The 24,682-nt window shown below is 53.3% G+C and overlaps 8 protein-coding genes across 8 annotated transcripts; 6 read left to right on the top strand and 2 right to left on the bottom strand.

The window, feature by feature from the left end:
- Positions 1 to 1,747: 1,747 nt before the first annotated feature.
- On the top strand, positions 1,748 to 5,666 carry CTAM01_13570 (L-aminoadipate-semialdehyde dehydrogenase; the record flags this gene model as incomplete). Its single annotated transcript, XM_060529572.1, has 8 exons — positions 1,748 to 1,878; positions 1,942 to 2,095; positions 2,149 to 2,206; positions 2,254 to 2,317; positions 2,397 to 2,749; positions 2,805 to 4,008; positions 4,068 to 4,899; positions 4,953 to 5,666. 8 exons carry the CDS (start codon positions 1,748 to 1,750, stop codon positions 5,664 to 5,666), a joined length of 3,510 nt encoding a protein of 1,169 aa, XP_060375829.1.
- A 1,932-nt stretch (positions 5,667 to 7,598) lies between these two features.
- On the top strand, positions 7,599 to 9,347 carry CTAM01_13571 (major facilitator superfamily transporter; the record flags this gene model as incomplete). Its single annotated transcript, XM_060529573.1, has 1 exon — positions 7,599 to 9,347. One exon carries the CDS (start codon positions 7,599 to 7,601, stop codon positions 9,345 to 9,347), a length of 1,749 nt encoding a protein of 582 aa, XP_060375830.1.
- Positions 9,348 to 9,973: 626 nt separating this feature from the next.
- On the top strand, positions 9,974 to 12,884 carry CTAM01_13572 (serine endopeptidase; the record flags this gene model as incomplete). Its single annotated transcript, XM_060529574.1, has 3 exons — positions 9,974 to 10,099; positions 10,163 to 10,922; positions 11,002 to 12,884. 3 exons carry the CDS (start codon positions 9,974 to 9,976, stop codon positions 12,882 to 12,884), a joined length of 2,769 nt encoding a protein of 922 aa, XP_060375831.1.
- A 281-nt stretch (positions 12,885 to 13,165) lies between these two features.
- CTAM01_13573 (uncharacterized protein) lies at positions 13,166 to 13,420 on the bottom strand (the record flags this gene model as incomplete). The annotated part of the gene is made up of 2 exons (XM_060529575.1): positions 13,166 to 13,261; positions 13,325 to 13,420. 2 exons carry the CDS (start codon positions 13,418 to 13,420, stop codon positions 13,166 to 13,168), a joined length of 192 nt encoding a protein of 63 aa, XP_060375832.1.
- A 677-nt stretch (positions 13,421 to 14,097) lies between these two features.
- CTAM01_13574 (uncharacterized protein) lies at positions 14,098 to 15,083 on the bottom strand (the record flags this gene model as incomplete). Its single annotated transcript, XM_060529576.1, has 2 exons — positions 14,098 to 14,597; positions 14,684 to 15,083. 2 exons carry the CDS (start codon positions 15,081 to 15,083, stop codon positions 14,098 to 14,100), a joined length of 900 nt encoding a protein of 299 aa, XP_060375833.1.
- A 1,983-nt stretch (positions 15,084 to 17,066) lies between these two features.
- On the top strand, positions 17,067 to 17,600 carry CTAM01_13575 (uncharacterized protein; the record flags this gene model as incomplete). Its single annotated transcript, XM_060529577.1, has 2 exons — positions 17,067 to 17,177; positions 17,244 to 17,600. The coding sequence occupies 2 exons, from the start codon at positions 17,067 to 17,069 to the stop codon at positions 17,598 to 17,600; spliced, it is 468 nt and encodes a 155-aa protein (XP_060375834.1).
- Positions 17,601 to 18,719: 1,119 nt separating this feature from the next.
- On the top strand, positions 18,720 to 19,081 carry CTAM01_13576 (uncharacterized protein; the record flags this gene model as incomplete). Its single annotated transcript, XM_060529578.1, has 2 exons — positions 18,720 to 18,918; positions 18,981 to 19,081. The coding sequence occupies 2 exons, from the start codon at positions 18,720 to 18,722 to the stop codon at positions 19,079 to 19,081; spliced, it is 300 nt and encodes a 99-aa protein (XP_060375835.1).
- Positions 19,082 to 22,169: 3,088 nt separating this feature from the next.
- Positions 22,170 to 23,952, top strand: CTAM01_13577 (cytochrome P450; the record flags this gene model as incomplete). Its single annotated transcript, XM_060529579.1, has 3 exons — positions 22,170 to 22,274; positions 22,396 to 23,213; positions 23,271 to 23,952. The coding sequence occupies 3 exons, from the start codon at positions 22,170 to 22,172 to the stop codon at positions 23,950 to 23,952; spliced, it is 1,605 nt and encodes a 534-aa protein (XP_060375836.1).
- Between the last annotated feature and the right edge of the window lie 730 nt (positions 23,953 to 24,682).

The raw sequence follows: 24,682 nt of genomic DNA on the forward strand, positions 1-24,682 counted from the left end.
GACGAGTGTCAGAGTATTTCAATACAGCTCCCTTCTCAACCGTTGGGGTTGAGTGCACTCGTGACCTCTACCCATGAGCATTCCTCAGTTTTAATCACACGCCTGGTCTAACTCGAATTCCGAGCCTCGAGGGAACGGTTAAGACACGAGTTTCATGAAATCATCGTTACTATCCCCTGCGCACTGGCGCAGCAAAAATAGATATCCCATCAATTGCTAGGCCGGCACCGTACGTAGTATCTTAAGGTATGTTGACTAATTGGATATTGGCCCGGCCCTATTTCCCTCATATATGCCTATGACTAGTTTCGAAACAAAGTGGAAGTCGGGAAAAGACTAAGAGATATATACTGACGCTTTTCAGCAGTTGATGCAATATGCTATCGGAGCACCACGCAGTCACAGCATGTTGACACAGAGACACATAAGTGGAATACAATGACATCCTAGCTAGAAAGTTTTCGGACGTATCCATTATGTTCGATTGAAGCGCGCATATGAGTGACATACTTGTGCAGTTCATCGGAGCCTCCTCCGAACCGGTGGGCGTCTTTCCCCGCGATTCGTGTCCGGTGATCACATTCGGATACAACGCGCACAACGCGCAAACCACAGTCAAACCCTCGCGATTATCCTCGGGAGAAGTGATTGATATTTTGGGGCTGACTTGCTTTTATGAAGCTTCAGCCCTGCGCTGAAGATCTCACTCCATCGAACGAGTCCCGTGAGCAGATTGCTCGACTTCATGACGCGAGCTAGAACTCGGAGCCGTGCGAGACAGCGAAGTGAAATGTCAAAATGAAATTAGCGAGCAGTGATCGGCGGGACGGAGAATAAGTCGCTATGGTATCCGCAAATTCCCGGTCAATGCTGAGGTGGTCTTTTACCAAGTCAATCAGTGTTAAGAAGAGAGCCTGAACCACAAGGCCATGTGCCAAAATGGCCACCTTGAGCTTCTGTCGTCTGACGAGGTCGCAATATGCTATCGAGAGTTTTGAGCGAATCCGAGATTGTCACAAGCGATTGTAACCGATACACTGAAAGAATTTCGACGGCCTGGATTTGAATATGCGATCCGCGTTCAGAGCTGATACTCACCAAAAGATTTCCTTTTTCAGGCTGCATTCCATCATGACTTTGCAGCCCGTTGACTTGATCATCTGTTAGAACTAAACACATCAATCTCCTGACATGGAATCATAATACCATACGCTACAGCTTGTGAATTGATGGCTTGATACGTCACATTGCTTTGATGATCCATGCTATTCCGTCACACTCAAGACATCGTGATATTTGGTTACCAGAATATTTGATGGTCTGGATGAGTCAGCTTGGGTAGACGTGATGATGACTCAGATTGCCGAAGCCGGGCCAGCGGTTAATCCGGGTGACATCCCCCACCCCCGGCACTTGACGTCGCCCTATCAGAAGGCTCAACGATGAAAGCTGTCTAAGCTGACTCTGCATTTCATCCCTCAACATCGAAGCACCTAAGAGCTTGACCGCCTAGCGACTACCCCACTACCCCTCCTAAGTCGGAGTCAGTGGCAGAAATTCAATTGATTTGCGACATGACGCATCCAGGCCAAAAACTTTACTCTGTGATTTTTCAATTTTACGGCTCGGTGACCTGATTGAGTCACTGCAAACAATCTTTCCCGCTTTCAATTGACGCTTTCCAAGTCACTCACAGGTTGCCTTTCTCACACCACGTTGAAGAACTCGAACCCCTCGAAACACCATCATGGTCGACCTCCCCGACCCCACCATCGACCTCGACTGGAGCGGCTACGTCGGCGCAATCCACGAGATATTCCACAAAAATGCCCAGTCGCATCCCGATCGGCCCTGCGTGACCGAGACCAAGAGTCAGACGTAAGAAATTCTGAATTCGAGCGCTACTATACGTTGCCCTACGCCTGCTGACCTTTGGACAAGGACGCCAACGAGGACATTCACATACCGCCAAATCAGCGAGGCGTCCAACACGATTGCCAACCACTTGCACGATGCTGGAATTACCAACGGGGACGTTGTCATGATCTTTGCACACCGCTCGGTTGAGCTGGTCTGCGCGTTCATGGGAACTCTTGTATGGCTCGCCAGTCTCCCGCTCAAGCTGCGCGCGCTGACTCACGTTGATAGGCTGCTGGAGCCACAGTAACAGTGCTTGATCCTCTCTACCCTCCTCAGAGACAACAGAGTAAGTACTCTGTCCAATGTCACAGGTGGTCTTGCTGACTTGGTTAGTTTATCTGGAGGTTTCCCAACCCAAGGCTCTGATTTCCATTGGCAAGGCCGTAGACGAGAATGGGTACGTATCTGCCATTCCGCTGGCCGCCACGCAGCGTGTCTCGCTTTCATTTTGCATTTTACTGACCTATCATGTCTAGTCCTCTTGCTCCCGTAGTACAGAAATACATCGACGAGGAACTGTCCCTCAAGACACAGCTCCCGAATCTCCGTCTCAGTGACGCCGGCGTGCTGTCTAGTGGCGAGCAAGATACCGAAGATCTGTTCGCCAGCGTAAGAGCCAAGGCCTCGTCTCTTCCCGACGTCATCGTCGGTCCCGACTCCAACCCCACCCTTAGTTATACGTCTGGTAGCGAAGGAAAGCCCAAGGCTGTGCTGGGACGTCATTACGGCTTGACAAGATACTTCCCCTGGATGGCAGAGCGTTTCAACCTCTCATCTGAGAGCGTCTTCGCCTGCCTGTCTGGTATCGCTCATGACCCCATTCAGCGAGGTAACAATGGACCTTGGCCCCGGATCTTGACACTCATGCTGACTTGGTGGCTCAGACATCATGACGCCTCTGTTCCTTGGCGCTCAGCTTCTCATTCCTGCCAAGGAAGATATTCAGCATGAGAAGTTGAGCGAGTGGATGAACGCCTGGTCACCGACTGTAACTCATCTGACCCCTGCCATGGGGCAGATTCTGGTTGGTGGAGCCACCGCCGAGTTCCCTTCCCTGAGGCACGTCTTCTTCGTTGGCGATATCCTCACCACTCGCGACTGCAAGGTGCTTCGCAAGCTGGGCCCCTCATGCGCCATCGTCAACATGTACGGCACCACCGAGACCAGCAGAGCGGTGTCTTACTTCGAGATTCCCTCCGCCGAGGCCGACCCGACAGCTCTCGACTCGCTTGGCGATGTTGTCCCCGCAGGTTGGGGAATGCACAATGTTCAAGTCCTTGTTGTTTCTCGGGATGACCACAACAAGATGTGCGACGTCGGCGAGGTCGGCGAGCTGTACATCAGAGCGGCCGGTTTGGCTGAGGGTTACCTCGGCGAGCCAGAGAAGAACAAGGAGAAGTTTATTGAGAACTGGTTCGTTGACAACGCCAAGTGGGTGGAAGCCGACAAGGCTAGCGCAAAGGGCGAGCCGTGGCGTCAATACTACAAGGGTCCCCGCGACAGATTGTACCGCACAGGAGACCTTGGTCAGTACCTCCCTTCGGGAGCTGTGCAGGTGTCTGGCCGTATCGATTCGCAAGTCAAGATCCGTGGGTTCCGTATCGAGCTGAACGAGATCGATGCCAACTTGGGAGGAAGCCCGCTCATCAGAGACTGCAAGACTCTTGTTCGCAGAGATCGTAACGAGGAGCCGAATCTTGTCAGCTACATTGTGCCTGAGATCGCGGAGTGGAAGCGCTGGTTGGAGGCTCAGAACCAGGAGGATGTCGAAGACGAGGGCGTTGAGATGGGATCGAGCGTGGTATACCTCAAGAGATTCCGCAGGATTCAGGCCGAGGTGCGAGACCACCTCAAGGCTCGTCTGCCAGTCTACGCGGTGCCCTCCACGTACATTGTGTTGCAGAAGCTCCCTCTCAACCCCAATGGTAAGGTGGATACCCCGGCTCTACCTTTCCCCGATACCACCGAGATGATGGAGGATGCCTCAGAAGAGGATCTCAAGAGCTGGGAAGCCCTGTCTGAGACGGAAAAGACTGTTGCCGCGCAGTGGGCTACTCTCATCAAGGGTCTGAACGAGAAGACGATCAAGTAAGTGGATCGAATGATCGACTACGTTGTAGAGAAAATCGAAGCTAATCCAGTTCCAGATCCGAGTCGGACTTCTTTGACTGCGGTGGGCACAGTCTTCTGGCTCAGCAGCTACTTCTCAACATCCGCAAGAACTTGGGCGTCGACATCACCATTGGTGTCCTTTATGCCAACCCTACCCTTAGCGCGTTGAGCACCCAGATTGACCGCCTCAAAAGCGGTCAGGCACCCACAGTGGACAAGGCCGCCGAAGCCGTGTACGCCAAGTCGCTTGACGAGCTTGTCAACACTCTTGATGCCAAGTACCAGAGCGCCGACCCTGCGGCCTTGAGCCCATCGGCTGGCGCGACGTTCTTCCTCACTGGTGCCACTGGTTTCTTGGGCGCGTACCTAGTCCAGGATATCCTTAGCAGACAAAATACCAAGCTCCTCGTGCACATCCGCGGTGTCAAGGATACTTCTGCCGCGAAGGAGCGCCTTACTAGATCACTCAAGGGCTACGCCTTGTGGCAGGATTCATGGGCCGACAGGATCGACTGTGTCCTTGGTGACCTGTCCAAGCCCCGTCTCGGCTTGGACGATGCCAGCTGGAAGCAAGTCGCCGATACTGCGGACGTGATTGTTCACAACGCGGCGTACGTGCACTGGATTGCGCGCTACGAGCAGATGATGCGCAGCAACGTCCTGTCTACCATTGACGCGATGAAACTTTGCAACGAAGGCAAGCCCAAGATCTTGTCCTTTGTGTCATCGACCTCGACGCTAGACACTGAGCACTACGTCAACCTTTCTGACAAGGAGACGGCAACTGGTCGCGGAGCGGTTCTTGAGGAGGATGACTTGCAGGGTAGCCGCACTGGTCTCGGTACTGGTTACGGCCAGACCAAATGGGTATGTTGATCTAACGTGATTGAATCGGCTAAATGAAGCTAACAATTCTGCAGGTCTCTGAGCAGCTGGTTCGCGAAGCTGGTAAGCGCGGCCTTCGCGGCGCTGTCATCCGCCCAGGATACATCCTCGGTAGCCGCCATGGCGGTGTTTCCAACACGGATGATTTCCTCATCAGATTGTGCAAGGGTTGCGTCCAGCTCAAGGCCCGCCCTCGCATCGTCAACTCAGTCAATGCTGTGCCTGTAGACCACGTCGCCCGTGTCGTCATCGCTGCTGGACTCAACCCCCTTCCTGGCGTCAACGTCGTCCACGTGACGGCGCACCCGCGCCTCCGCATGAACGAGTTCCTCTCGACGCTGAGCTACTACGGCTACGACGTCCCCGAGGTCGACTATGAGGAGTGGAAGACGCAGCTCGAGGAGTTTGTGTCGGCTGGTGCCGTCGAGAAGGATCAGGAGCAGAGCGCGCTGATGCCGCTGTTCCATATGGCTACGTCTGACCTGCCCTCAACGACGCGCGCACCCGAGCTCGACGACAGAAATGCCGTTGCTGTGCTCAAGGCCGATGCTGAGCGCTGGACTGGGGTTGATGACAGTGCGGGTGAGGGTATTACCCGCGAGGACATTGGACGGTATCTGCGGTTCTTGGCCGAGACCAAGTTCATGCCGCTGCCAACGGGCCGTGGACGCGAGCTCCCGCCGATTCCGGCGGGAGTTGCAGAGGCTCAGGCACAGTTTGGCGTTGGCGGTCGCGGCGGTGCGGCATAAGGGAGATTTGTAGAAGGATGCAGCTTAATTAAAATAGAGCAAAAGAAGTTCAGGGTCTCAACTGCCCATGATAGGATCTAGAACTGTGCTGGTCTTCCTGTCATCCCAACATTGCACTGTCGAGATACATAGTTCTGGGGTGCAACCAAGGTTGCAAGACAACATGCAGTTGAGAATCAAGCGTACCTACCGGATACCCGAAATGAACCAGACCCTGTTGTTCTTTGCGTCAAATCAGATCTGTCGTGTGCTCCCTTCTCACCACCTCAGGCAAGGACTTGGCGTAGAGATTGGCAGGGGATAGGACAGTATGCTGGGAGCTGCTTACAGAATCCAATGACTGCTGCGTCGCGGGCATCTCCCATCTATCGGATGGATACTTGAAGGAGATCGTCCGGCCTCGTCCAACTCACTGTACCTATCTGAGTACTCCTGATGGATGAGCTATGTATGTAGAACCACCTTCAAAGGATCTCATCGCGCGTAATAGCGTCGTTGCAGTTGTGGGCTTTGGGGCTTCGGGGCTTGGGACATAGTCCAATTAGCGTAACGGCGGAGTCAAAGCGCCAATCAACAGTGGGCGCGCAGATGTCTCGGTGCCATCCGAAGACCCCTAATGCTTGCTTCCCGCCCGTTGTGGGCATCTGGAGAAGGGAACACTTAAAGTTGGGTTTCTGTTCCTTTCTCGGTGAAGCTCGAGAGGTACCTGTTGCATCGTCTTTGTTTAAAAAAAGTCACCTCATTCATGTGCAGAATCATCATCCAGCCTGGAGCGCCATGTACACCGGATGACATGCAATGCTCTAGCTTGGCCGAGAAAGGTCGGGCTAAGGAGTCATGTGCCGAAAATCCGAGGTTCTGGCCGAGCTGACATTTTAGCGGGGCATCATGACGAATGACGAGTGAGTCTCAGCAGAGAAAGTGATACCCATTGCCCTGCTTTTGAGAGACACCGGTTTACTATCTGCAATGAGATACCACAGACATGGCGTTATCAAGTACTGATCTTTATAGAGACAACAAACACTCTTCGACTTTGACTTTACGCCACTGTATGTTGTGTTCCAAGAATGCAGAAGGCCGCGGATTAAATCGGCGCTTACGGCGGGCAGCGGACGATCCCGAATTGCGTGATTGGCCACGGTGCTGGTGGGGCGCCTTCTTTATCAGATGATCTAATCTGATCGGTCACCTCAGGAAAGCACCAAAAAGGCAAGGTAGGCAGGTGCAGTCAGGTACCTAAAACCTGGAAGGAAGGAAGGAGGGACTTGTGTGTTGTCACTTTTCTCGTCCACTTCAGGCTCCGGTCCTCGCCTGCCGTGCTGCCCACCCGCGACTGCCACGCCTGCATAGCCTGCTGACAGAGCATTCGTTGGTCCCCTGATCATGAGGCCCGGGGTGTCAGAATGCCAGCTGTGGGTGGTTGACTGAAATCCTTCCTGTTTGCCTGCACATCTTTTCACATCATGGCCGCCGGGTAGGGTTGCTGCCAAACGTCGCTTCTGCATCATTTCTCATGGACCTCTGCGGCCGAGTTGCCCATCCAGCTGCGAATCTCTGAACTCGCAAAGGTACGAAGACCCCGAGCAACGCCCATCTTTCTCAACTTACCTATGTACTACCTACGCAAATAACCCCTGCTGACTGGACCCCCCCTGAGCAGGCGCTCGATACGGATACACAGCCGAGAAGAATCTTTCCTCCTATTCCCGCCGATGACTGCGTATGCTACGGTCGCGAGCTTCCATCCATCGTTGAACTCGGTGTGCAGCACGGGGACGTTTCGTTAACGAGACATCACGAAAAGAGGTTGCCCAGACCTCTAGTCCCTTACCTCATCTCCGCCCGCGGCGCGCGTTCCAGAAGTACCGAGACATAAGGTTTTCGCCAAAAAAACGAACAACGCAAGGGAGAACAAGAAGCGGCAGAGATATGTCGAAACTATGGTCGAAGCGCCGCCCTTCCCCGGGCGGCGAGACCTCGCCGCTCCTCGAGTCCGACCTCACCGTCGGAGCACTGAGCCAAGCCGACGCAACCCTCCACTCTCATGATGCGCCCTCAGGCGGCGTCGCACACTCCGATACCGTCGCGAACCAGATCAGCAGTGCCGAGCGCGTCTGGCTTTTTGTCGGGATCTTCCTGGTCGGCTACGCCTATGGCCTCGACAGCCAGGTGCGGGGAACATACCAGCCCTACGCCACGTCAAGCCTCAACCTACACTCATCCCACTCAACCATCAACGTGCTGCGGAGTGTTATCGCCGTGGCATCGCAGCCCACTGCGGCCAAGGTCGCCGATATTTACGGCCGCTTCGAAACCATCGCCGCCTCCATCCTCTTCTATGTTGTCGGTACCGCACTCGAGGCTAGTGCGTCTTCGGTGGAAGTCTTCTGCCTCGGTGCCGTTCTGTACCAGATTGGCTGGACATGCATCGTCCTCCTTCTAGAGGTCCTCGTGGCCGACTTCTCGTCGATGCGATCTCGAGTCTTCTTCAGTTATATCCCGGCTATCCCCTTCGTATTCAACACCTGGATCAGCGGCAACGTCACCTCGGCCGTCTTGCGAGTCACATCATGGCGGTGGGGCATTGGAATGTGGGCTATCATCCTGCCCATCTGCTCCATCCCACTCCTCACTAGCCTCTACACCTTTGGCCAGCGCTCGCGAAAGGCTGATCGTCATGCAGAGTCGAAGAAGGCTACCGTCGACCTCTTCCATCAACTCGATGCCGTCGGCCTTACTGTTCTCATTGCCGCCTTCTCCTTCACCCTGGCACCTCTGACTTTGGCGGGAGGAACTGTGAGCCACTGGAAGAGCCCGGGAATCATCATTCCGCTCGCCTTTGGGCTGCTTTGCATTCCGGCCTTCATCTTCTGGGAGCGCCGCTACGCTCAAGTTCCACTCATTCCCTTCCGTCTCCTCAAAGATCGTGGCGTTTGGTCCGCCCTGGCCGTCCGCAGTCTTCTCAACTTTGCTTGGTCGACGCAGGGGAACTATTTGTACACCGTTCTTGTCGTGGCCTTCGACTTTCCTATCGAGACGGCCACTCGCATCTTGTCATTCTTCTCCTTCTTTGGCGTTTTTAGCGGGGTCTTGATGGGCGTCGTCATTTATAGGATTCGAAGACTTAAGGGCATCATCATCACTGGCGCTTGCATTTTCACGGCCTCCTTTGGTCTTCTCATATTATACCCCGGGGGAGCTTCTTCTGCTTCACAGTCTGGTCTTATTACCGGCCAAATCATTATGGGTCTGGCGGGTGGTCTGTTTGCGTACCCAACACAGGCCTCCATCCAAGCGTCGTCCGATCGGGAGCACGTTGCCGTCGTTACGAGTCTCTACCTCGCCATCTTCAACGTCGGAAGCGCTCTCGGAAACTGTCTGTCGGGAGCCATGTGGACGCAACTTCTCTACCCCTCTCTCGAGTCTAACCTCGAGTTCCAGCCGAACAAAACCCTGGCGGCGCTGGTCTACAACTCGCCATTCTCCACCATCGAAGATTACCCGGTCGGCGGAGAGATCAGAGACGCTATCATTGACAGCTATCGCGGTGTGCAAAGGCTTCTGTGCATTGCTGGACTGTGCATCTGCGTGCCTATGGTTGGCTTTGCTTTTGCGTTGAGAAACCCGAAGCTGTCGGAGGAGCGGGTCCAGCCAGAGGCTTCGGCCGAGTCGGACTGATCCATATGACTACAAGGAAGACAACATAGTGTCTGTCGTTACTGACTTCCTTTTGAGACTGATCCCATTTATCGAATGGGTTACGATACATACCTCAGGTATCAGGATTGTTGCTGCACAAAGAAATCGATAGAGCAAGCGTTGGATTTCTCCATTAGATCACTTTTCGGTTTACCACTTCATATTACAGCGTAGCCTGCCAACGCCAAAGATTGGCACAAATATTATCTTTATCTATCATTGCTGCATCAAAGTTTTGGCTCAATATTATCACTCATATCCGCTGCTACGTAGTAGCCAATCCCCTGGTCACCCCTTGTAGTGTCCCACCTACATCCCTACTTAGACGGAGCCTTGAAAAGCCCGGATTATCGAGACACAATCTCTCAGGAGTGGCATATCCATGTTGCTTGCAATTAATCTTCTTCATAGAGTTTTGATGGTTTTCTCGGCAGTCAGGGGGTTCTACATAGCGTCCGCGGGACGCGTGGGGTATTTCTCAAGTCCGTCCTCACTCTACCCACGTCCTTCTATATCGAGCGAACTACAAAAGACAGCTTCATCGGCTACCTATTCTACAACGGGCTCTGCCTCTCTTCGTACTGCCTCAGTCACTCGTTCCGAATATGAGGTTCTTACTAATCTTGCTTCACCTCGCGGTGGCCTTTGCGCTGGCCATCGTTGAGCAAACTACTATTACCAACGAGGTCCCGAGGATCGTTCTGGTAGAACTGACTGAACGCGCGCAACAGGTAAGATATCAAATGTAAAATGCATCAACTTCATTATCTCACGAGACTCACCTGCCCTTCCAGAATCCAGACATTGTTTTCAACATCATAGAACAACGCTTATTCGAGCACGAATGCATATTTACACGCCGTCACACATTTAGCTCCTCATTCTTTCGCGGCTTCTCGTTCGGCTTGTCATGCGAGGGAGATAGGGAAATAGTCCGGAGCGAAATATTGCCTATGATTCAATCCCTAGACGTTGTAAAGAAGGCTTCTTTCGCCTCGCGGAGTTTTCAAACGCCTCAACGCGGACAGCAACGTCCCCAACAACAACATGGAGCTCTCCCAGGAGAAACATCACACATAGTCAAACGACAGGCCACCACAACCGCCAACAGCGGGTTGTACGAATCACCCACCCTCCCAACACACAACGACACAGGTGTATCCCGCCTCCACGCCGAAGGCACCCTCGGGAGCGGCATAAACATCGCAGTAATCGACACGGGTTTCGATCTTGCATCCCCTGGGCTCTCTCAGACACGAGTTACATATAACTACAACTACGTCGAGGATGCCTTCAACTTTACAGGTGATAATTGCATCAACTTCTTGCACGGGACGCATGTTCTGGGTATCATTGCCGCCGAGAGCGAGGAAAGAAAGTTTGGGGTAGTAGGCGTGGCGCCGAATGTGACGGTTGACCTGTATGGACTTGATCCGTGTGAAGGTGCTGCACCGGGTGGGTTGGATGATTTGATGGCTGCTATTGAGAGTGCTAGTAGCAAGGGGGTTGATCTTATCATGATTGGGTATGGGATCGGGCTTGCTTTTGAAGAGGGTGAGTGTGCAACGTTACACGAGAATCTGCCCAGATTCTGAGTGATGCCGAAGCTGACATTGTTCGGTTAATCTACTAGAACCCGTTGCTCGTTTGGTCAGCCAGGCTGTTGCAAATGGGACGGCGGTGACGGTTGCGTCTGGGAATGCCGGGCCGGGCTTGTTCACGGGCGGATCACCCGCCAACGCCCGTGGTGCTGCGGCGATCGGGTCGGCGGATAATTCTGCGACGCCGTATTACACGTGGCGAGCCAACTTCACATCTGGCGATGATGCCGGTTTTGTTCGTTACGCGCCACAGTTTCCTGCCAACTTTCCTGCTGGGAATAACCTCACTCTATGGAGTCCAGGCCCTGCGGAAGGGTTGCCAGAGGGGTGTAACCCCGCGCCGGGGAGCTTTGTTCCTCCCGCCGACCCGGCGCATACCATTATGCTCATTGAGGAAGATCACTGCTGGTTGAGTCCGGGGAATACGTCAACTCGGCTCGCACTTGGGTTGGGGATTCCGTACGTGTTGCGGTATCAAGCTGCGTCGGCTTCAGTCATTGATGGAATGCAGTGGCGGCCTGGGTTTGCGGAGTATTCCAGGGATTACAAGGGCATTGCTCGGATCTCCAACGAGGATGGACTTTTCCTCGCAAGCCTACTTTCAAACGGCTCCTCTGTACGGATCTCCGTCCCCTCGAATATCTCCGAGGCGCATGAGGAGGTATTATACAGAGACAATGATATTTCGGGTGGTTTCGTCTCCGGGTTCTCTAGCTGGGGTCCGACGCCCGAGGGCAAGAGTTACCCGTCCTTCATCGCGCCGGGGGAGAATGTCCTCAGTACGTTCCTGCCGAGGTATGGCGGTGTAGCTGTTGTTGGCGGGACGAGCATGTCGAATCCGTTTGCCGTGGGCGTGTACGCCCTGGTGAAGGAACGGCATCCAGACTACGATCCGCAGCAAATTCTCGCGGTGGTGGCGTCGACTGCGAAGCCGGTGCGGTTCATTGATGATGTGAGGCAGAGGAAGGAGTTTCTGGCGCCGGTTTTTAGTCAGGGTGGTGGACTTGTTGATGCGTGGGATGCTGTTCACACAGCTTCGTTGGTAAATGTTTCGAGTTTGGACTTCAATGACACAGCGCATCGGCCCGAAGCCCTGACGTTAAGTTTGAAGAATACGGGGACGGAGACGTTGAAGTACGAGTTGAGACACCTGGGTGCGGCGTCGGGGTATATCCTGAGCGAGACGGATCCGTACGGCTTGTCTGGTGCGGAAGGGCATCCGGTGTATGCTGACGTGGATATCTTGCCGGCAGGGGTGGAGCTTGCCCCGGGCAGATCTATATCCATCTCGGTTTCTGTCCGGTCCAACCCATCGCTTCCAGCGACGTCTAGGGGTATCTTCTTTGGAGGCTACATCGAGATTGTGTCCTCTGCATCTGAGGCGAACACGCTCACGGTTCCATACACCGGTTTCGGCACGCCCTTGGTCGATATCCCAATGATCAACCCCAACGCATCGCATCTCGTCAAAGTCAACACCGACACACAAGTCGACACGGAAGTACCGCCCGATACCCTCTTCACATGCCTCTTCAACGGAACCATCCCGAAGCCAGCGTGGCCGGTCACCTGCGACCTCGGCTTTCCCGGGTTCCGGAAGGTGTTTGTCACGGCGAGCCGGGAGTATACCTACGACCTAGTCAGCGCCGAGACGGGCGAGGATGTATTGGCTGGGACGTTCAGGGGTAGTGCGGGGAATTGGGCTTCGCCGTCGAGTTGGTGGGTCTGGGATGGGTCAGAGGAGGATAGGAAGTATGTGCCGCCTGGTTCGTATTTTTGGAGGGTGAGGGCTTTGAGGTTGAATGGGGATGCTGGAAGGGCGGGGGATTGGGATGTTTGGGAGAGTGGGCGGTGGAGGTTGGCTTATGATGGGCGGAGTGTTGGGCTTCCTGGGAACGCGACTGAATTGCCGTAGTAGGTTCAAGATACTTGAGATAGGCTGACGCCGTTTCGTGGGTTCACCATCCCGGTCCGAGGTCAGGAAGCACTGGTTTTTGTGTTGATGAACGATGTTGTCTGACAAGTCGAGATGGAAGGACATCGCTTTATGATCACAGGAGATCACTGTAGTTTCACAGGCTTGACCATTCGTCGCGTGAGCAATTTACAACTACGTTCTAGCTAGAGATGAACCGACGGCAGTGTATACGAGCAGAATACATCTGTCGTCTCTCTCTTTCATTCAACTCGGAGAACCTAGCAAGGCACGTCGTTACAGCAAGTTCCAACATCGGTGTCGGTGCACCAATAGCCATTGCAGCAGGTGCCGTCGCAATGGCAGCGAGCCTCAATCTGTACCAGGTATAAATTAGCATTCATTAAGTTGGATCGTTCTATGAAGATGGGTTTGCTTACGAGTGCCCTTACGACGTGCTGGTTCTCACTCATTGCAACGGCGTTGACGCCGGCGAGGAGGGTAGCAAAAGCGGAGAGGATGATGGCGGCTTTCATTTTGTTATTGCTATGGGCAGAATGTTGGCGGATGAGGCTACGTTTGGTCGATGAACGGAAGCGAGGGATTGGGTAGGCGACGTTGTGGTTGACATCAATCAGCTCGGTGAGGTGAATGGCACATGGTTTAATATGAATCCCAGAACCTGCTTTCCTCAGACGCATCTTAGCTGTTGAAACTTATGCCCATACCAAGGAGTTCAACTTTATCCAGGCCCCCTATCTTTTCTCATCCTTCAAATCCTCCGCCAGATCAGAATCAGAAGGACCCAAGGCCGTGGCTTGAATCCATCAAACCGTTCTGAAGAGAGGTTGAAGATGAAGAAGGATCCGTAGAGTCTTGGCTGTAAGCTGGCGACCAGACCAGGTCCGGATGGGGAAGGTGGCTACCCCGGCAGCGATCCGAAGGATCGGGAGACCCTGGTAGAGAGGTTGTCGGAGGATCGAGGAGGCAACATGAGGAATGTGATACGTGAGATCTCGGTGTGTAAGAGCTAAAGCCGAAAAGGCTTTTACGAACTTCCTGGGAACACGGGGGACTCAAAGACGATTATCGAAGCTCATATACATCACTGCATGGGAGAATATCTCCCTCGGAGTGGTAAGAGAGTTGAGGGGACCCTAACAAGAGACGGCAGTGTCTCATCCTCGGTCATGCAATGGATTTCAACTAACACCTACAATCTCTTCTCAATCTTCCCCATTGCTGTGTAAGCATCGCCAGCATCCCTCCGCGCCCCCTCATCAAGCCCCTCAGCATCCCGAATAACCGCAAACCTCTCCTTCCACAGCTGCCACCGCTCGGCACAAAGCCCATCAGTTCCCTTGAACTTGCGCCTCAACTTCACAGCTTCCTTCTTATCGAGCTTCCACAGGGGTCCAGCTGTTGCCCCGCTCACCACCTCATTGCGCCCGTGTAAGAGGTGGCCGGCGTGGATCATCCAGGCTGCGGCGATACGTGTCTTGTGTGTGATATCCTCTACGGCGGCTGGATCTGAGTCGATCTCGTCTGGAGCGCCGCGAACGGGCTTGACGGTGCCTTCGAGAGCGTCTACGAGCGCCCAGATGGCGTTTGTTTCTAGGGGGACGAGGCCTAGGCCTGCGACTCGGGCTGCGTACGCTTGCAGGTTCACCTGGCGGTCTTTTCTTGCTTCTTCACTGGGAGCTCTTGAATCACCTGGCGGTCTCATTTCAGCAAGTGATCTATGGAGGGAGGGAATCTCAAGGGGCGTCGCAAGACCGGAATCGGGGGCGTGATCTTACCGTCACTGAGCGTCTCGTTGAAGGTATTCGCGAAGATGGTTAGGCTCTTCCACACATCGACCGAGCTGTCACCTGCACCTCCCCATTCTTCGCCCAGGATGACGCTTTTGGTTGGAAGACCGGTGAGCGCCTTGATGACTGCCGCCAGCTGATCTTGCTCACGCCGGTCGTAGGGGATCTGGCGGGCTAGATCGTGCATGAGGTCCCAGAACCACCAGAGGAAAGAACCTGCTGTGCCATGTTCTTCGTAATCCGAAATTAAGAGCGAGTTTATTGCCGCGGCGGCCTTTTCCGCTGGGAGAGTATTATTCGAGTCGAAGACCGAATTGAGTATCTCGACGACTCTGGCGGCGAAGGGAGGCGCACCGGGGTCTTCTAGTTGGACACGCACTGTCGCCATTGTTGGTTGTGAGATAGGATGACTTTGCAATTGACCGTTTGTTACTTTCTGGATTGAAGTGCAGCTGTGAAGAAAGGTTTCTTCTTCCAGATATCGTTGAATTTACTGCTTGACAACGTGTCAACTGGGGCGTCGGGGTGACAGACAGTTGCATCGACTTTTGGTAGTTCAAGTAAAGCTGCCGTCATCCGGCGAACACTTTCAATTAGAGTTCACCCCGTAGCCCATAAATAAAAGCCCGGCTTCTGGAAAGAGAAAGTCGCCAGGCCTCTTCAGCCCCCAGGGATGGCGCCTCCAGGCCGCAGTGCGTGCCAGGATGGGGGGCCGTGTTTCGGGGCCCGGCGTCCCCGTCGGCGCCCTGCACAGCCCTAAAAGGGGGTCCCCGCCTTTTCCCCTCAAACGGCGTCGTGCCGTCAACCCGTGCCGGGACGCCGGTGCACCATGAACTTCAGACGCCCAGAGCTCGTTTTCTGCTAGGCAACCAAAGTTTAGCAAAGTCTAAATACGTGATTTGTTTGGAATATGTTAGCTATAGTTGGTCATCCTATGAACCTCGCTATGGATAAAAGGGGTGATGGCAATGCCCGGTCCCGTGCCAAGCATGATGTTCGAATCGTCCGAAAGAGGGAGATTTCTAGGCAGAAGAATGAGGTCGTTCGATTTTTCTGCCTTGCTTAGAATCATGATCTACAGATACCCCGGCTTTCTAGTCTATCTAAAGTTTGTTACCAAGCTGACGTTGAAGTTTGAGCTATTTGACATGCTATTACGTTGGCAACATACCTAGAAGCAATATCAACACTTAGACTTCCGCTCGTTCCGGAGTTCAGGCGAGCCCTGGAGTGCTCTATTACGGCTGATTAGATGATGACTTGTAGCTTGGCATACTTGGATAACAGAGACGGTGTTTGTTGTTTTAGACTCAGAGAACGCATCGTCCAGGCCGGCTATGGAGGCATGAACCCGCTCGCTGCAAGGTTACATTTGGTGGAGATGGCCATGAACACTCGGCGAACATACGATTCCATGATTGGCAATGTCAATGTCTCGTAAAAATGACCTGGTGCTGACCGGCGGAGCCATCACACACGCTCGTTCGGCACGTCTAGCCGATGTATTATGGCGTAGGAATAGGGCAACTCACTTGTCAGTCATTCAGGATCTTTCGCAAATGACCTTGTTGTCTTTCACTCACATATTGATGCTTTGAAGGTGTGAGTCAGCTCGTCAGGGAATATGTAGGCCCGAAGTGAGATGGCTGAATGCTACTTTGGGATCCTTCACTCCTTCGATGTTGCACAAGAACTTCGGCCCCATTGCATGCCGGCATCTAGCCATCAAAGATTGAGATGCACGCAAGAATCGCACGCAAGTATCACCTTGCCTTCAATACCAGCAAATATCTTAGCAATTTCTAACACCTTATGGAGAATTCATGACTTATCATGTATGTCTGGTAACAAGAGATGCGAAGAGTCGTGTTCATGTCTAGTTGTGAGAGTAACTTGGCATAGTCTGTTCAAAAGTTGAGTATATTAAGCCTAGGCTATACCGTGATAGAGTTCATGATCTACATGATACATCGAAGCTCATCTTATTCTGTCCCGACTGTAGCCAAAGTTGGGTAAGAATATAATTAGGTCTCTGAGATATACCTAAGCAGATCATATTGGCGGCCGTACATTGATACGTCACTGACTCGCAACGAAGTGTGAGCATAGACCATGTTCACTCGGCTAGACCGGGAACATGGCTGACAAGTTCCCTCGAGACATCTTGGAGGCCTAGAAGAGAAGAAACAACAAGTGCTCAACTTCATGGGATAAATAGCGTCGTCTTGCACCGTCAAAATGATGAAATCTCAAGCTCGCTCCTCATCCAACGGTACTTCAAAGCCTCTTACACTCTTTTACAACTTGAAAACATTCAACCGTTTCTCACACTCACTTCGCAAATCACTTTCAGTAACATCAATCCGTCAAGATGGTTTCCTACACTTACATCCTCACTCTTCTTGCTGCTACCGCCAGCATCGCCAGCCCGACCCCCCTCTTGGGCGAAGACGGCACCATCGAGACTCGTCAGTCCGGCCAGGTAATTGCCCATAGTTTTCCTGCCAACCATCTCTAAATCGCATCAAAACTAACCATTTCTCAATAGTCCTACACCTGCAAGGCAGGAGCCAAGAACGACGGCGCCCTGTACGGAACAGTCAAATACGACACATCCATCGGATACCTCCGCGAAGCCAAGACCACCGCAGGCTCCAGCGGATACCCCAAGCCGTTTGACAACAGGGGCAATGTGATGACATTTGCCTCGGGATGCTCCGGCACCGTCTACGAGCTCCCTGTCCTGGCAGACGGCAAGCGCTACGACTTTAACGCCAAGAAGGGGACTACCAACCGCCCTGGTCCCATGCGTGTGTACTACACCAAGGATCTCAAGTTCTGCGGTGTTGGAGCCAAGGAGAAGGCTGACGGTACTGGCAACCCTCACAACTGCGCCGCCAACTAAGGAGCTCTTTTTTTTTTTGGCTTGGGGTATTGGTTTGATAGATGTTTCTTCTATGATGGAAGAAGGCGACTCATGTTGTTTATGTATAAAGATTGAAACAGATGGCACATAGACAAATATCCAAGTACAATCTTTGAACTTGCTTGTCGCACAGGCATCGATATGACAGCTGGTCCCCTCTGAACTGTTTGATTTCAGCCAATGCAGCGCGCTGTAACGAGAATGGCTTCGCCCAAGTTTTGGTCGATCAGAGGACTAGGGATGGCGTAGAAAGCTCATGGATTCCGAACTGCGGAATCACCTCTAGGTGCTTAGTATAAGGCCGTACATCCAACGAGCTCTGAGTCGCTGGATTCTCAACTTGCTATCCCCCGAGAACGATCGGTGTAGGGTACAGCTCTATATCACTAACAACCGGGAACGATGCATACCGTACGACGTAGAAAAAAACACGAAGTGATTGAGGTGCTCGGGGCTCCAGGCCGTACAAACGCCTCCTCCCTTTCTTAGCATGCCCTGGATGAGGAGACAGGGGCACGTGGGTAAAAGGTGGCTTGAATGCGTGATGACGGCAGCCACAAGCGAGAGACAATATCGGTTCCCTTCCCCTTTCCTTCCCGCCCGGACGAACCCCTCCGCTTTATCCTCCTTCCTGTGGCAGGTATGGTGCACGGAGTACGTATCTGCTCCTGCTGCCCAATTGTTACTGGTGAGAATGGCACGAATGGGAAGGTGCGTGGCTGGAACAACGTTGTGTGATTGCCTGTGTGGCTGGTGACGTCACGATGCCGACGTCACGGGCGACAATTCTCACCACACATGGCAGTTACTGGCGTCGGCTCCTGCCTGCGCCAACCCGCCGCTTTGGTTCGCTTGGGGTTAGCCAAGTCTCAGGCGGCAGCGCCCATCGCGTCACAAGGACGTTGTTTGTCGTCCGCGTGGGCTCCTTTCTTAAAGCTAACGGTGCGGCCAGTTTTCACTCGACCTCTTGAGCTGTTGGAGCTAAATATGAAGCTCCCATTTATTCACCTTTGCCCGATCGCATCCAGACTTCCAAGCTTGTTCCCAAACCAGACACTCCAACAATACCAAAACCACAACACTATCACAAACGTCACCATGGCCGTCTCCAACGCAATCCAGGATCTGTTTAGTAGCATCTACGAGCTCCTCTCCTCCATCTTCAACGCCTTCTATCACGTTCTGCAGACCATCTTCAACACCATCATCGGCTTCTTCACCGGTCTCGTCAACCTCATTACCGACGTATTCCAAGGCGCAATCGATGTCGTTGGCGGACTCGGAAAGTTTGTCTTAAGTAAGTCCCACGTCACCAATGCAGCTGTTCGTCGTCTTGTTGCTGATCTCCTTTACCAACAGGCAACTTCGTCATCATTGGCGTCATCGCGGCCGGCGGCTATGCCTACGTCCGGTACACCTCGCAAGGTCGACAGGTCGCTACCGGCAAGAAGACTGCCTAAGCGGATCGGTTTTACGCAACTCCTCGACAAAGGTTCTACACACGAGTCCAATAAGGATAATAAGGAAAGTTAAGCTTGGTGGGAGACACACAGGATGAACGTACAGGGATGGGCGTTGACGCAATATCAGAGGATCCGATGATACCACCATTCTAGCCGGTTTTGATTTCAACCAAGATACCTTTTAGCAACGCAATTCATTCGCTCTGTTTTCTCGAGTACTCGTCGTTTGCTCCCTTGTGCACTGCTAGTCACTGCTTACGGAGTCGGCTCCGCCGCGTCGTCTTGAGACCCTCTGGTCGGATCTCACTCCGCAGCGGGTCCCAACCCGCTTCCGCAATTTGCTTCATGGCAAGATGGCCGAGCGGTCTAAGGCGCCAGCTTCAGGTTAAATCTGATCCTGCTGGTGTGGAAACACGCGCGAGTTCGAATCTCGTTCTTGTCATAATCCTTTTGTTTCGGGACGGACTTGCTGGTTTTTGTCCAATGAAAGTTTGGTCGAGTCGAACTACGGCCCATGGCGATGAGATGGGCGGCTTTGTGATGCGGATGGCGCCCACTTTGAACATGAGATGAGAACGCGATGCATGCTCAGCGAGGCAAAGCAGCCATGCATGATGCTTTCTTGGCTACATCGAATGTTGCCTTGGCGTCCTCACATATGGTCGAGGACGATAGGCAGTGGCACTTGGCGCGCACCGGTTATCCGTTGAACGAAATTTGTCCGGAGCCGATTGCGTGCGTTATTACGCCGCTTCTGTTGTCCGCGAAGATGATCTGGAGAGCTCCGCCTAGTAAGCTGTGCATTCACCTTGGAGCTCTGGCACGGAGGACAGCTAATTCTCGTCCTTCTCTTTTCCTCGTCCTCGACTTGTTTTTCGTGTCCGGTCTCCATTTCCAACCTGAAAGAAAACATGACAGAGCAGACGATGCGGCTAGCCGCTTTCCTGACACGCCGTCACTGGCACTATCCTTGGGGGAAGGAGACCTAGGGTAAGCCCAGCACCAGCTCCACCCTCAGCACACAGAATACTCGAGCCTCAATCTTTGACCATCTGTTATCAACATCCGATATGGTGTAGTGGCCAACATGATGCCCTCTCATTCCCTTGAGAGGTTAGGCATAGCCCCGAGTTCGATTCTCGGTTTCGGAACTTTTGCCTTTTGTTTAGATCAGTTGATGTCTTTTGATGGCTTGCGAGTCGAAAGTTTTCAATTTCACATGGAACGTTGAGATTACATAAGCAAGTACCTTATGTAATTGGGGTTTCACGGTAGATAGCTGACGTTTTGCCGGCAGTTACTAATGCATGAAGCAAGGTACCTACTTATCTACCAACACAGTGTTCACATGCGCCAGCCTGTTCCATCAGTGGAAATGCTCAACTTTGTTGGTGCTGTCAAGATCGTAGCCGCCGTGCCGCTGTCCTAGAAAGCTTAGCATCTGCTGAAGAAGCAGGGGTTCGTTCGTTCGTCTGAAGCGGTGTTTTTTCTCTTCTTCTTCTTCTTCTTCTCCCCCACCTTAGCCCCTCCTCGCGCACCGAGTACATACACATTCGCTTTTGCTCCTCTGTGGATCGCCCAAAGTTCATGCTGCAAGCAGCCAAAATCGCAAAAGATCGCTTTACAGTCGCGGGAAGATGCCGATGTTGGCCTACTTACTCTGTACGAAAATCTTGAATTGCTATGCATAGTAAGCGGTACAACTACTGAACTGCAGCATGCATTCATTGGCTTTGGAGCTCGTGTTGACTCCCCGCTGACTCCCCGTCGCGATGGAGAAGACGCAATTCAGCAGCCCAGCCAAGGCCCTGTGGACCTATCCCACCGGCGGGATGTGGATTATGTGGTGGTGAATTGTCTCTGAGAGTGAGGTTCACAGAATTCTCCGTCATTGAGTCTGGCATCTAGCTTCATTGCCAGGCATTGAAGCTTCGGCACTCTTGAGTCTCAGTTGTGGTCGGATTTGAAAAGCTCCCTCCGTGAGGCCAGGAAGAAGCCTGCCCACGATACTTCAAGGAGGTTGATGAAAGCTAGGCGCACCATCTCACGGTCGAACCTTTTTCGAATCCTTGAAGGTTCCTCGGTCATCGGCCACGCATCGGCGGACTCCCACCCACATTCCGCCTAGCTCTCTGCACGCAAAAACATAATGGATACAACGTACCATTCAGCCAGCGTCGACATTATCAACTGGCCGCGGAAGTGCAAAATCCAGCAACCGTAAAAGTCGATGAAGAAATCTTTTGCAGTGCTCTCGACATGGGCGTATCATCACACGCACCTAGCAGCTTCAGGTGGCTGTATGAAGAGACGAAGCAACGCCGCATCGTCACTGAATCTCAGTGCCGATGAGCGGACCGGACCGTTGACAAAACAAAACTGAATCCTCCGCACGTTGACTGGTCGAGTCCGCCGCGAAAAGCTTGCAAACCCGCGCTAAACAACTTGAAGCCATTGAAACTGGGGCCCATGGCGTTTCTGACCACCATCCACACCCCCTCATTCATCACGACATGGAACCAATTCCGGGAACTTCCTGTAGTGCCTGCGTGTCCTTTTTACTCATCTCACGCCCTCCCCTTCCCACCCATGTCGGCCGTTCTGAATTCATCCAATCCGGGATCACTGATCTCTTTCAATCATCTTATCAGATCATCTAATCTGATCCTCTCGACCCCACCGTTCAACGTAGGATGCAACCATCTTCACGCATCGCACACCCCCTCCCCCCAGCAAGACGCGCTGGCGGGAGGACGATCGCATCAAAAAGGACCAAACCTACAGACCCCCCCTTGCTGAAGAAAAAAAAAAAGTCTGAGTGAGTGAGAGAGAGAGGCATTTTTCCTCTGGTTATTCTGCCCCGAATGTGACATTACGTAGAGCCTAGGATTGGTAGGTCGTAGATGAGATTTGACCCTAATACCCCGCCATCTCCTTCACTACGTAGTTTTTTTCTCTTCTCTTGTACTGCGCGTGTGGGCAGCGAGAGTTCTTTCGTCCCTTTTTTGTTTCGTTTTCTTCCCCTCCCTTTCGTCATCTTCTCGGGAAATAGCTTGGCGATACCCCCCAAGCTTTGAGGCTCACGATGTTTGGCGTTTCCAACTGGCTCATCGCGGCCAGCGTGGCTCTCGCCACGGCCGTGTACTGGGCTTTCAAGGCCGTGTACATGAGAACCAGATTCAGAGGATTGGTAAGAGCTTCATTCTCAACTCACTCCGTCACGTCCTGCGCCAGCGACCATGCAGACAGGCGCAAAGCATGCAGCTCACGAAAGCCACAATGCTGACTCTGTTGGTGTCTTCTCACGATAGCCTCAACCGCCAAAGCACTCATGGATCTGGGCGCACACAATCATCTGGGAAGAGCTGGCAGCCACTCTCCCGCTCTTCACCCACCCCCAGCACATCTATACCATCATGGCGCAAAAGTACAACCTCGGCGGAATCTTCTACGTCGACATGTGGCCCTTTGTCGAGTCCCAGGTCATCATCACCGACCCGGACGCCGCCCAGCTCGTCCTCACCACGAATCCCTACCCCAAGCACCCCACCATCGAGCAGTTCCTCCGCCCCTTCACCGGCAAGGACAGCATCGCCGCCTCCAACGGCGACCGCTGGAAGTACAACCACCGCATGGTCGGCTCCGGCTTCACGCCCACCTACGTCAAGCCCATGGCCGGCATGATTGCCGAGCAGGTCCTCATCTTCCACGAGCGCCTCCGCGCGTTTGCTGCCAAGGGCGAGTCGTTCAACATGGAGGAGGAGTCGGCCAAGACCATCTTTGACGTTGTCGGTAAGATTGTGTTTGGTGTCTCTCTCGAGGCCCAGAGGTCTGGTTCGCCACTGCTTGAGGATTTGCGAAACTCGATCAACCCCGCCACCACCTTCATCGGCACCCGCAACCCATGGAAGAAGCGCAAGGCGCAGCAGAAGTTGCAGGCGCTCAAGGATCGCGTTAGGGATACCTTGGCTAAGGAGATGAAGGAGAGGTTGCGCATCCTGCAGGACGAGAAGGAGTTGCCTTCGCGACGACAAGTCAAGAGTGTCTTGGACCGCATCGTCCTGGACAGAATCCAGAGCGGACCGGGCATGGGTCTCGACGACGAATTCATCGACACCGCTGTTACCAAGTTAGTCAATTCTTTTCTCGCGCATCACACGTTCATTCTTGCTAACAACCAAACCAGCCTCAAGGCCCTCCTCCTCGGAGGCCACGGCACCACCACCGATACCTTCACCTGGGTCACAATGTTCCTCTCCCTCTACCCAGACGTCGTCGCCCGCCTCCGCGCCGAGCACGACGAGCACTTCTCCCCGGACCTCGACACCACCGTCGAGATGCTCATCGCAAACCCGCAAAAGACAAACGACATGGACTTCACCAACGCCGTCATCAAGGAGACGCTCCGCTTCTTCCCCATCGGCTTCACCATCCGCCAAGCCCCGCCCGGAACCACGCACCTCGAGTGGAACGGCCGCCGCTGGCCCGTCAAGAACCTCATGGTCATCCCCTGCGCGCACTCGACGCACATGGACCCGAAAGTCTGGGGCGAGGATAGTAAGAGTTTCCGACCCGACCGGTTCCTGGGCGAGGACGCCAAGGATATGCACCGCTTTGCGTGGCGGCCGTTTGAGCGCGGGCCCAGGGCGTGTATTGCGCAGGATTTGGCCATGGACGAGCTGCGCATCATGTTGTTGCTCACGGTGCGGTGGTTCGATTTCGAGACGATTGTGAATGGGACTACGCAGAGGGTCGATTATATGGATATCGATCACAAGGTGGGCGATTTGGCTTTCCAGATGGTTGGTATGGAGGCTAGGCCGAGGCACGATATGAAGATGAAGGTGCACGTCAGGGAGAGTAAGTGAGCGGCCGTCTCGGGCATGCCAACCCCGACTAAGACGTGGTCTCTTGGAGCGAAATCTCTGTAGGTTCTGCGCTTGGGACCGCCGGCTGAGCGATCTGGGTGTCGAGGTGGTTTCGAGGTCAGCAATGGTGCCTTCACCAGGAGAATAGTGTAGAGAGTCGAGGGCACCCAGTGGAGATCATGGTGTTGTACATAATTTGGACCATTGTCACACATTAATGTCATTGTCTCAGAGCTTAGCGGAAGCACCTTGAGGAAGCTTCAAGGTGATGGGCGATGACTGGATTTCTCTGCATACTGGGTTTGAAGGATGACAAAAGCTAGGACAGCCTTTCAGCTGTGCCTCAGCTAAGTAATCTTACTTGAATCGATTGACAACATGAACTCACTACCAGTATTGTTGGTATCGCGTGCCACATGACTACTAATGGTAGGATGGGCGCTGTCCAGGCTGCGTTCGCCCTTGTCGTCTGTATGCTCGCTTGTTGAGAGGAACACTCAATCTTACCCAAGTTCCGGCAAAGATTGTTATTAGGTAAAGACTTAATGCTAAGGTAGATGGTTTGAGGCAATTGATCATCCAAATACTTTTGCCAATGTGAGAACAGGAAATTTTCTTAAAGTTTGTCCTCTGTCGGAGTCCATTCCGAGCCAGCTGGTCCGTCACCATCGTATGAGAAGGCTACTAGATGAATCTCGTATCAGACATCCTCCCTTGACTCCTGACCACA

This window comes from Colletotrichum tamarilloi, assembly GCF_030869305.1.
Source record: "Colletotrichum tamarilloi strain Tom-12 chromosome Unknown Scaffold_99.1, whole genome shotgun sequence".
Lineage (NCBI taxonomy): Eukaryota > Fungi > Ascomycota > Sordariomycetes > Glomerellales > Glomerellaceae > Colletotrichum > Colletotrichum tamarilloi.